This window comes from Vicugna pacos, chromosome 5 (genome assembly GCF_048564905.1).
Source record: "Vicugna pacos chromosome 5, VicPac4, whole genome shotgun sequence".
In the NCBI taxonomy this organism is placed as follows: domain Eukaryota; kingdom Metazoa; phylum Chordata; class Mammalia; order Artiodactyla; family Camelidae; genus Vicugna; species Vicugna pacos.
The window spans coordinates 17,848,764-17,861,680 of record NC_132991.1 but is presented as its reverse complement, the minus strand read 5'-3'; the positions used below and the strand labels follow the sequence as shown (position 1 = coordinate 17,861,680).

Here is a 12,917-nt window from a genome sequence, read left to right as displayed (position 1 = left end):
CACCACCAATCATCAGGGAAATGCAAATCAAAACCACATGGGCTATCTTATGACCCCGTTAGTATAGCAATCATCAAGAAGACAAGAGACAACAAGTATTGATGAGGGTGTAGAGAAAGGCAATCCCTGCACACTGTTGGTCAAATGTAAATTGGTGCGGCTACTATGTAAAATACACAGGTTCCTCAAAAAAGTAAAAACAGAACTACCATATGATTCAACAATTCTACTTCTGTGTATACATCCCCCAAAAGTGAAAACAAGGTATCAAAGAGATGCAGGCATTCCCATGTTTACTGCTGCATTATTCACAATAGCCAAGATATAAAAACAATCTATGTGTCCATCAATAGATGAATGGATAAAGATATAGAGTATATACATGGTGAAATATTATTTAGCCATGAAAAAGACATTCTGCCACTTGGGAAAATATGAAAGATCTTCAGGATATTATATGAAGTGAGATACATTAGTCAGAGAAAGACAAATACTGTGTTATTTCACTCATCACTCATATCACTGTTACATCATACTCATACATGGAATCTAAAAAAGCCAAACTCATAAAAGCAGAGTAAGAGTGGTTTCCAGGGGATGGGAGTGAAGGGACTGACAGGGATAGGATAGTTATTTAATGATACAAATTTGGAATTAGCAGAAAATAAGTCCTAGAGATCTAATGCACAGTACAGTGAATATGGACAACAATATTGTGTTATAATCAAACTTGCTAAGAGACTAGAATTATTCCAACCACTAAAAGGGAATGGTAATTATGCAGTGTTACAGGTAATAATTTTCACTACAATCACAATCACATTACAACCTACAAATGTACAGAATTAACAAGTCATACACCTTAAATGTATACAATGCTGTAAGTCAAATATATTTTAAGACAAAAATTTTAAAAATAAACTAGTATGTACATTAAAGGTGAAAAAAAGATTTGAGTTGACCAACTTTGGCCTCTGTAAAATGGGTCCACTACCTGCTTATGATGTGTTTAATGTTTCTGAAAGTAAAATTACTGAATACAATTCTGTAGACTAACCGAGTAAGCAGAGCAACAACCGTACTAATTAAAAAATCATTAAGCCTTAAATTGCATTCCTATAAGGATCCAGATATATCCTAAGCAAGACGAGCTGTTACACTGGCAATAAAGAATAAAGATGAACTATCATTTAGTTGACTTGTGTGTTAAAACTGAATTCAATTTGCCATTTCTGGCATTATTGAGAAAGCTTATTAGAATACAAGACCTTGATGACAGAGACCAAAATCTACTTTTTTTTTTTTTAAGAGTTTGTCACTCAAACATCAATTCTCTCTATCCATACCTTCTGTAAAATCCCTAACTTGTTTAGTTTTTTTAAAAAGGTAATTAAAAACCAAAAAATAGGGGAGGAAATTCATAAGCCGCATTGTAATCATTAATCTTAGGCTCTTCCATCAGTGTTTACCCCGACCATATATAACCATCATTCTTTTCTCTGTTCAACAATATCTTTTAAATCATCCCAAGGTTCCCCATCCCTTCCCCCCCAGAAAGACAGTCTTCTCCCTGATTAACATCTCAAAAACTTTTCCAGATTGCCTAATTTCTTTTCTACAGTTCTAGTCTATTACTTTGGGTGTACTTACACACTGCACTGTAAAACACTTCAAATTAAACTTCTTTGGTATTCTGTCCACATCTTTAGAAGAAATCCAAGGCCTGATGCCTTCTACATATATGACCAGAGCACCAATAAAGCATAAAATATATTTGTTTGTTGGCTTTGGCTTTCTCGGAGAAGAGTGAGATATGGCTATGTGCATTTTATATGCCCATATTTTATGAGAGGCAGTGTGTTCTTGCCAGAGGAGAAGGGAAACATTACTAAAAACAAAGCTACTAATTCTAGACCTGGGACAAACCTCCCCATCTCCTTACCAGAGCTGTTGCAGTGGGCGGGGTCAACCAGCCTTCCATGTTTATCAGAGCAGGTTATTGCTCGGAAGCGCACGCCTTTTCCACATTCCTTGCTGTCTCCTTGAACCCGCAGTCCTCTGTGAGACTCCCTTCTGCCTTCAGGAAGAAGGCAGTCTGACCAATTACCATAAGGCTGAGATATAAACACATCACAAGGACATGGTTCTGTTTCCACCAGAGGGTACAGGTCAGCATCTTGACATTTCTCCTTCTTCCTGCTTTTGCCTGTTCCAACAAGAGACATTCACGTATTAATTTCACATCTGCTGTTTTGTTAAAAGTCACTTACATTGTATTTAAAAGCTATTAGACTATTAATTCGTAATAAAGTTTTTTTTCACTCTTTTTTTCCACACGGAAGTAAATCCTAGGACAATGGAAGCAATTCCCAGAGCATCTGTGAAATTTAAATTTATTTGGGAAAAAAGTTTCATGTTGAATACTGGCAGAAAATTCTTAGAAGATGTTTGCTATGGTGGCTCAGCAACTAGAAAAAGGTCTTGGCTGATTTATTTACTATCGATTTCCCTATGATTTACTGATAAAAACAGATTGATTACCTTGTCTCTATTTTCTTGAAATTAATGGTCGCCAGGGAAACCAACAAAATAGTGTAAATATTAACTCCTTCCGTGTTTTTTGATGTAGCTTTTTAAGAAGAGTTTATGTATTCAAGGAACAAAATGGTATCCTCCCAGACAATGGCCCTGGAGTGAGGCTGGGTGTCACTTGGGGTGGTGGGCAAAGTGGAACTTATTTTGGCTCCTGCTGTTGGGCAGCTCACAAATGCTGCCAGAAACAACAGATTGCAATAAATGCTCACATCATGTTGGATAATTTAATCTGAGAAAAAGGGTATGCCCTCCACTTCGAGAGACCTTTTTAACTCAAATATTTTAGAATATGACCTTACCTTGCCAACTGACTTTGATGGACCTTTTTGCTGTAATAATAACTTTGAGTAATGACAATACGAAGTCATTTTTCAAAGCTGTGAGTGCCTGCTAATCATGTTCAGTGGATTCCAAGACAGCCTGCAACTTGACTCAACTTAGCCACTAACACAGTTTCTCTAGATTTTTTTAAAGGATTTCCTAGATCTAATAATTTTACTTTGTTTCCTCATTAGTAGGTCATTAGCTAGAGCCTTGGCTCTGATTGTGGGGGTGGGGAGGGAGAGAAGGCGGCTTTATTAGTCTATTTTCAGTCTTTATGGCTGTTTTGGAAATGCTGGATACAAGCTGATGCATAGACTACTTTCACTGGCAGATGGTTTACATTACACACAAGTCTACAGTGGTCACCTGGACACTTGGCTCTATGTCTTCTGTGATGCTTATGGTCACAATAAATAAGGATTCTTGCAGGACCTGAAATGACCTTGTGAACGCTCAGCCACACCAGTGTCCTGCTGGGAGGAGGTATTCACTTACCTCTACTATCAGTGACACTTACTGAGAGTGAGTTTGAGAGGCACAGCTTCTACCACAGCTGTGAGAATGTACCGGCTGAGAGATCTGCCAGTGGGTGGGGAATGGCTCCTTATCAGCATTTAACCTGCCCAAGTCTCTGGTGCTTTCTGAATTCCCATAAGGTACTGTTATCTCCATCTCTTCCATTTCTACTCTCTCAACACATACAACCCTAGATTCTAAGTCTACCTATTCCTTTAAACTACTTACTCTCACCAAAATAATAAAACAAACCAAGCCCTGAACTATCTTTTCTTATCTTTTAGACTTGATCAGTGATAGCTCTGAGTACTGACTGCACCGTCATTCTTGAAATAACCTTTCCAAGTTTCATCATACCTTAACTTTTTGTCCCTTGCCCCTACCCCACACCCCCACCATCTCTCTGGGCACATCTTTATTTGCTTGTTGCAATCTCGCTCCCTACCTCTCTTAACTGATGGGCTTCCTCAGTGAACTGCCCTAGATTCTGTTTTCTGATCCTACAGTTCCACCCACACACAGAGTTTAAGTAATCGTCTATATGCCTTCTATCCCTAATTATTACCTTCAGCCCAGATTTTTTTACTCAAGCTCTGAGCCAGACTGGAAAACTACACTAAAGGACCAGTCAAACTCTATGTGACAAAACCCACCCTTCTGAATATCACAACTTTTCTCTCTCCTTCTGTGTTTCCCAGTTCTACCAATATGGCCAAGTCAAAAAATGGAGTGTCACACTTGAAACATATCTCTATCTTTTAATGACAAAAATAATTTCAAATACCTAAATATCTCCTGAATCAGCCCATTGTATCCGCTCTGACTGATACCACCCATATTTAGCCCACCTGCAAATCCCCAGCTTAAATCACTACAATGGCTCCTTCCAAGACGTCACTGCCACCACAACCCCCTCCCTCCCTTCCATCTATTCCCCACACTGCGGCCAGGACCAACCTACAAAGTTGGAAGTCTGATCACAACACCCATCTATTTAAAACTACAGTTCATGGAATGAAGTCTAGACTCCTCAGCCTGGTCATCAAGGCTCCAAAGGATCTGGGCTTATTAGTATCTGCCTCCTGCCTGTGCTGCACCACTCTGCCTCCAGCAGGTTACAAACTAGCATCTCTTAGCTCCTAGAAACCACTCATCTAACTTCTGGCCTTTGTATGTTCTACTCCAGAAACTCACCAGTTCTATCCTCCCTCCATAGCCTAGCTAATGACTGCTTGCCCTTTAGGTCCAGAATAAGAGATTAGTCCCTCCAGAAAGTCATCCTTGAACATACTCTTCATCTCAGCCCTAGAAGCGGTGTTCTTCTGTACTTGTGTATCCTGTGGTAGGCAGAGTAATGGCCTTCCAGCAATATTTACATCCTAATCCCTGGAACAGGTGAACGTGCTACTTTAGACAGCAAAAAGAACTTTGTAGATGTGACTAAGAGTATGGATTTTGGGGTAAAGAGATTATTCTGGATTATTCGGGTGGGTCCAACATAATCACAGGATCTTAAATTCAGAGAACATTTCCTGGCCTCCAGTAGAGGGTCAGAGGGAATATGACCAGCAAAGAACAACCCAACAGATGCAATGTTACTGAATTTCAGGACTTGGAAGGGAGCCATGAGCCAAGGAATGTAAGTAGCCTCTGGAAGGTGGAAAAGAAAACCCTTTCCCCTAGAGTTTCAGGAATAAAATGCTATCCTGCCAACCTTTTGCTTATAGGCATGTAAAACTTATGTCTGACTTCAGACCTTCAGAAATCTAAGATAATAAATCTACGTTGTTTTAAGCCACCAAATTTGTGGTAATTTGTTACAAAAGCAATAAAAAAACTCACACAGCACCCTGTAACAGCTACTGTAGCAGGTACTACACTGTACTGCGACTTCTGTAGCAAAACTCTTATCTCCCATTAGCCTGTAAGCTCTTAAATCAGGGTCATGTCTATCTATTCCCTTGTAGTGCCTAGAGCAATAAGTGGTAAGCAAAAATTGTTCCTTGATTAATTGAGGAAAGTTTTTAAGAAAGAAGGAAAAAGGAGGAAGAAAGAAAAGAGAGTAGAAAGAAATAAAGAAAACATCCACGTACAGGGTAATCAAAAGTTACTGGCAGAGCAAATATTCTGCACAAATATACACTGTCTCTGTATTTGTAATATCCTTCTTAATCACATGGCATTGCTGTTTGAAGAAGAATTTGAGCAAATCAGTTAATGCAGAGATGGTTCTCATAATAAGAAACAAGTTACCAATAGTCGTTTGCTTTGATTACATTCTAGTCATAATCAGCATTAAACTCTGGATTCAGAACCAGCTAATACTTTAAAATTTCTTTTAAATCAAACCCTACTACAGCTCTAAAGATATTTTTCCCCTTAAATCAGAGAAATTTATAACTGATTCCACAAAAACAAAACAAAAAACTACAATATTTAATGGGTATTAGTTATCCAATTATTTTGAAAAAAAATTATGAATAACAGACCTCCTATTTGATGGGCTGATTATTTACAGTACTGTATAGACAACAGCTTTAATTATCACTGAATCTAAAACTGTGATTATCTACTTTACGTACAACACAGAACACCCAGACATTCAATTGAAACCTCTGGTTAACAAAAATGGAAAAAAGAAACAAACAGCCTAGATGGCCCCCTGTACAATGGGAGGCTTGTATTTATGTCTGTATGTTGCCCTGTGTGTGACTGTGTTGAAGAGAGAGTCACACTGCCTTGCAATCTAAGCCCAGGCCTTTCACTATCATTCGTGTTAGACACCGCTTATTAAGTTTACTACCAAATTACATGGGGAAAATCAAAACACAAGCATTAGTATCACATCAAATAAAGCTTGAGAAGCACACATTTTTCACTGCTTGTTTTTCCACCAATGACACTGCAAACAATGAAGAGTGAAGAGCATTTTACTCTCCGCCCAAACCTACAAAGATTAACTCAATGCAGTGGCTGACTGACAGTGAACTCAGTGTTTCAGGCAGAGGAAATTAAAGACAGTAACAGGATCCTCTGTGCTTTAGATAAACACTCTTAGCTTATTAGGCGCATTTCAGGAAGAAGTGTAATTACCCCCTCTTCTTGCATCTTCCCACACACGGAAAAACATCACGATCATTAGCTTGATCATTCCTGTTCTTTGTGACCAGCAGTAAGTTTTCAGCAAGATGTATGCTAACGCATGTATTCCCCGAAAACAAAATTGCAAACTAGCCTTCCCCCATACCTGTTCGGAGCAGTTCCGCAGAGCTATCTGAGAGGCTGTCTCCAGGTCTAGAGTCCTCAGTAAGACCTTGCATAAACCTTAACTCACAACTCTCACACTGTGCATTTTCCTTTCAATCAACAGCACTAGATAATTCATTTGATTCTTTTTTTTAAAACAACTCTTATATCTCATGAAAACAGCCAGTTGTTTAGGTGTCATCAGATATTAAGACATGCAAAGATCAATTAGCTAGGCAAAAGCACAGCAGTTAATAATCTAGAAAAGAAATTCTAAATAGTCTTTAGCATGAGTGATTCTTGGGATAGAGCTTGCAGAAAAAAGTATAACAGTTTGCCAACATTTACATTGAAAGTATATGTTAAATAAAAGTCCAATCCATTACATTTTTGACCATTCATAACACAAACTGCACTGGTTGTAAAATGAATAAATATCCTAGGATTTTCAGTATTTTTCATTCTCAGTTTGCACGTACAAAGTATCACCACCAATTAAAAATTTTCTTTCCTCCTGAAGGAAATTCTCTCTCATCTCAAAGATACAAAGAGAGTTGCTAGGATGACGACTTTGAAGCATTATGTATGAACACATAAACCAAGCTCCATTAAATTGTGCCTGAAGTTGGAATTATGCCTGTCATATATATTCTATACCAGTATATTGTTTCTCTATAAGAAATCTGTTTTATCTGAGAAACATAAGCAATATTGCATAAAATTATATATGAATAAATTTTTATAGAAGAGAGATCAAACTATAACATATTTTATTTGATATTTCCATTTGTGATTATGTTTCACCTGTACTTACAAATGGGCTCCTGATGTGGGTGCAGAAATCCTGTTAAAGGCTCTCGCGGATTATGTCAATCCATTAGAGTGAGTCAAATTTAAAACAATCTTGTATGTAATGCATTCAAACAAAAGGGGTCTTGAAAACAAGAGAATTAGCTCACGAATTGCTCATGAGAACAAATGTCATCTGTGCTTAATTCTTCAATGTCAACCCTAATTTTATTATCCCAATTGTTATTTTGGCATCTTTCCTTGGGTTCTTCACTCCCTGAATTAAGTTTTCTGCTTATACGAAAAAAACATACAATGAAGAGAAGTTCTGGCATATTTATTTAGACAAGAAGTAAGATATATTATTGCATCAATTATCTGCATATTATAGGCACAATTGCTCTAGGACCTTGATTAAACTATTCATTGCTTTAATTTCCATTAAATTTCAAGGATGTAAATAAAATCATTAATTAATATATATCACCAAAATGGAATTTATTTATGCAATTAATTTTTTGCCTTCCCCTACTAAAATTTTAAAATATCCAGTTACTTAAAAGGTAATAGTAAAAGATGAAGACATGAATGAGATCTGCCTGTAATGTTATTTACCAATCCGGGGCTGCTTCCAAGCTGGCTGAGATCCTGGCATGAAAACGACACCGGATAATTTGCCATTAACTACTCCCAGAAAGTTGGTGGGTATATTGCCATTTATGACTATAAAGATTATAAAGCTGTATAGAGAGGAACTTTAGAGCTATAGAATGATTCACATCTTTCCTTTGTTTCACAAGCATTTAACTGAGTATGTACTATGTAGTAGGTACCAATCACAGGCAAAGAGGATGCATAATGGCAGGGAGGGACGGGGAGAGGGAGAGACCTGATACAATTTCCTGCCCTTCTGGAACTTGATACGTTCAGGAGAGCATCACTTGTCTGAAGACAAAGAGTGAGAGGCACACCCTACCTGTGAGCTGTCGCCGTCTACTTCGAGTTGTTTCACAATTCGTGGAGCAAGGTGTAAACTTGGACCAAGCACTGAAGGTGCAGTCATCACGACATGGGACCGTACACTCCTGCACAAGGGAAGGCATGCCATTTGTCTGCCTGAGGCATTCCGTCATTTCTGCTGACTGGTTGTTATCAGAGACACATGAGACAGCTAAAAAAACAGAAACAAACATGGATCCTTTTGTTATTATTTTAATTAAATCAGTCTGCTGCTGGTTCTTTTGACAAAATAGCAGAATTTCCCAACATTTGAAGAATTTGGTTATCACGGTGATTGCAAAAGGTGTTCTACATAGCTAACCTTATTCATCTCTGGAAATTAAATGTTTATTGTTGCCAGCAGAGGTTTTTGAGAATTCAATTGGTTTCATTATTAATACAAATCCTGCATTGACAGCAACCAAAGTAACATTTAGTAATTTACTGTATGTCCTACTTTGAGCATCTGATCTCTAGAGGAGATATAAACCTAGAAAAACAGAATCTGTAAAACAGTAATATAAAGACCAAAAAGGACAAAACCATCAAAAAAATCATTTAAAATTTTCCTAGATTTGATCTTTTTGTTTAGTTGTTGAAGTGGCACTTATGGAAGTGGTCCTATTTTAATTTCACAGTCAGTATTTAAAAAGGAATTTCTGCTCTCTACAAGTAACCTTCCTTACTAACATTTCAGGGTCAGTGAGAAATTCTAAATCATTTTTTTTTCAACTACAAGCTAGTCTATCCAGAAAATCCCAATACAAATATTCTACCAACTGCAGACAATTCTTCCACGTTTCTCACATACATTTTCAACTAGGACGTCTCTAGTCATACCATGAAGTAATTAATAATCTCAAGATAAAACATTTATGAGATTGTATTTGATTCTTTGTGCTGATGAAATTTACTTTATTCAATTATGAATGGATAATATTTTTGTGAATCTTTTACTCACCCTTATTACGGACTCTAAGGATGTATCTTTATTTTCTAGACCAGCACGCTTCAACCTTGGCACTACTGACATTTTAGATTGAATAGTTTCTTTTTGTTGGTCCAAGAGTCTTGTGTATTGTAAGATATTGAGCAGCATTCCTGGCCTTCACCCATGAGTTGCCAGTAACACACACACCCTCCCAATTTTGGAAACCAAAAATGACTCCAGGCATTGCCAAATATCAGCCCTAGTTGAAAAATACACTTCTAAGCCAATTCCTAACCAAAAATGTCTATGAGAATATACTCAATGGCATAAATTCAGACCTACTATGTCAGCATCTCCGGGGGAGAAGTCCAGGAATATTTTTGTCTGTAAGTGTCAAAGGTGGTGCTGACCCAGTCTGCCCACTGACTGGCCACATCTGGCACGATGCCTCTGGATGTGGTATATGTTAATGGCTATTTGCTGAGATCATCATCTTAAAGAAACCAAAGTTTAGGGTCCTTTTATTATAGCTCTATAAAATCTACCAAGATACAAGGAATAAAGAGACCACAGCTTTGGATCAATATTGTTAAGAACTCTTTATATAACCCTCTGTAATACAGGATAAGTGTACGTAGGGGCTTTCAGTTGCCCATTTCTCTTATATTCTGAATTCCTTTCTTTATTCTGAACACAACAGAGAACAAGTCAATCTGAATCCCAGCCAGCCAGCCAGCCAGCCATTTACTTACTATTTATGAACTGGTGAAAGCCAATCGTACTGAATGCTTTAGGACCTAGGAATTAGCTAAGATGACAATGGAGGCACACACAATACTTCCCAGTTTGTACATCTGCTCTGTGGCAGGTGGGGCTATTCATTCATTTTGAATAATTTTTTGTTTTTTTTTGTTTTTATCCACATCCTAGGAACAAAATCCACTGCACATCAAGCCAACATCACCTGCATTTTCTTTGTTGGGAATATTATAGCCATTAATGATGAATATAGCAATATATTTTCTTAAGTAGAGTACAAGCAAAAGTTATTTGAATTTCTTGTTGATAAAACTAATTTGGAGTCAATTTAGGGGACTTTCATTGCGCCAAGTTTATTTTTTCCCAAGATGACAATGCACTAAATAACACGAAGAGAAATTTTAAATACTTTCAAAAAACACTGCTATTTGAAATTTAACATCTATGAATATACAAATGAAGAGCTTTTTTTCCAATGATAATAAAATATTAACTTTCTATAATTTCATTTGAATAAGTTTAAAATTTGAAAGCTATGATAAACATTCAATGATATTCTGAAGTTCTACAAACCATATAAATTAGAATGTACGAGGTGTATGAAGTCCATATTGAACTATTTTGCATAAGAAATTAAGAAAGAATAGCTCCAGCACATGATAGAAATCACAGATACTGCTGTCACATGCATGAATGCAAATTCCAACCCCAAACATCTGGGAATTACATGAACTGAGATAAGTTATTTAAATTCTTTATGCTTTAGTCTCCTCATCTTTAAAATGACTATAACAAGGGCATATGCAACAAAGGGTTGTGAGAATTCTCGTAACAGTGCCTCACACTCACTAAGGGCCAAATAAAGGCTATTATTTCCTTTATATTTGTTTTAAATCAAGCTGATAGTTCTAGCAGGTACACACACACTCTTGCTCGCCACACCACATTTCTTCCTTGGCCATCCTCAGAATCTGAAGGATAAAGATGAAGAGAAAACTGAGGGAATCTTCACCTGATTGTCTACTACACTTAAAATCACCCTTAGTCAACTCATATTATTAGATATGCCCTCAACACATTCACTGCATTAAAAGGACTATGCAGAGCAAATCTGAGCCATCACTCCCACACAGACTGATGCACTAGTCTAAAGGAGACACTGGAGGATTCTAAGGGCCACAGCATACATTCGAAGTTGTAGCATGAAGTCTGAGCCATACTACTCTGAAGACCAGTATCTCTAGGATCATTTATCTCAAGGGTGAGTAGTAACTGACAAGCTACAGAGCATGCAATCATCAGTTTAGGCCAGGCTCTGTGGTTTTCAATTTCTTCAAGTTCAAGATTCTAATTTCTTTTCACAAGCGAAAAGAACCACTAGAAATAAATACATGAACAAGTTAAATAAAATGATTTCCTTCTTGGGAATGTTTGAGTATAAAAGGAATCATTGAATATACATTTATTGAATTGTACTATAGGGGAGGCAAAAAATGAAGAAAGCACAAGTGAGAGGTAGGCAGAACTAGAAACCCAGCCGAGGAAAGAAGACAGATACACACACAAAGGAAATGAGAAGACATTTAGAGTCAGTGGGAATACACCCATTCACAGGCCCCCTCAACTGGGCAACCCATGGGCAAAGGATATTTTCAAAATGTTATTTTTAACCTACAATATAATTCTGGGGCCAATATTAAATGTGTATTAACTCCATCAGTCAGATTAACTTCTTTTGAGGACTAAATCAGAGGTGGCAGGTAGAGTGTACCACCAAATTGTGGGGCTGGTGTCTAACAGAAGTAAGGATGGCTTTTATTTTTTTATTGTTGTTACCTTGGGCAAATTATGTAAATTCTCTGAAGGCAATTCATTCATCCATACCATGAGAATGATAACATCTACATCACATGATAAACTGATGCCGATGAAGTGCTTAGCACAGAACTAAGCACTTGGTACGTGTTTCTGGAGAGTTACCTATTACTTTGAAGAAGGCTAGTGGAAATGAAACCTAAGATGTGGCTGGAAAGAGGATTCCACCATCACTCGTCTTAGGTCAGGAAGAATTTTCCAAATCCCACCAAACTCTCTTGACCCTTAAAAAGTGTGACTGGACCCTCCCTTAAATTATAATGTCGCTGCAGCCTCTTCCAAAGACTGTGTGGCCCTCCCTAGGATATTGTGTTATATTTCCAAGTGAAGCTCTGTGCACTGTGTTTACCATCTATAAATATGAGGCTACAATATAAGCTCCCATATAAGATCACAACTCCAGGAAATGGAAATCTAGGGTCTGCTGGAAATTCTTTTCAGAGGCAGCAAGATCAAAATACTTTCAAAGAGTTTAATGAGAAAAGAGTGAAGATTTGCATCAGAGTGCTGGCCATATTTACACCTCACTTACTGAGGTGGTCATATCCCACAGAAACAGGTGCCATGCCCCTCTCTGCTAAAACACACTGAATTCATGAGAATTTTAACACCTAAGTAGTATTTAGGGGTATATAGCAAAGCTTTTCAGACCATTAGAACCATTTCAGCTTCATTACTGATCAGAAGAACAATGAACATAAGGCAGAAAAAATAGCTTATGCCTCAGGATTGAGAACAGAACTTCTTAATGTCACTTACTTCCCTGGTGGCCTAGACTTTAGACCACTTATACACCTTGATCCTTATTAACTACATCTTCTGCCCTAATACTTACTGAAATTGACCTACTTTTTCATCCATCCATTCCTCCATCCACTCACTT

The 12,917-nt window shown here is 37.5% G+C and overlaps 1 protein-coding gene across 6 annotated transcripts in view; it reads right to left on the bottom strand.

The window, feature by feature from the left end:
• Nucleotides 1-12,917, bottom strand: part of THSD7B (thrombospondin type 1 domain containing 7B) — a 760,456-nt gene that overhangs the window by 215,330 nt on the left and 532,209 nt on the right. For all 6 annotated transcript variants that reach the window (XR_012072540.1, XM_072960903.1, XM_015243953.3 and 3 more), the window contains 2 exons: nucleotides 8,447-8,641; nucleotides 1,943-2,206 (listed from right to left, as the gene is read on the bottom strand). Coding sequence is in view for 5 of the 6 variants with exons in the window: in XM_072960903.1 (XP_072817004.1) it covers nucleotides 1,943-2,206; nucleotides 8,447-8,641 (459 nt within the window). In the remaining variant the exon portion in view is untranslated. The remainder of the gene's footprint in view (nucleotides 1-1,942; nucleotides 2,207-8,446; nucleotides 8,642-12,917) is intronic.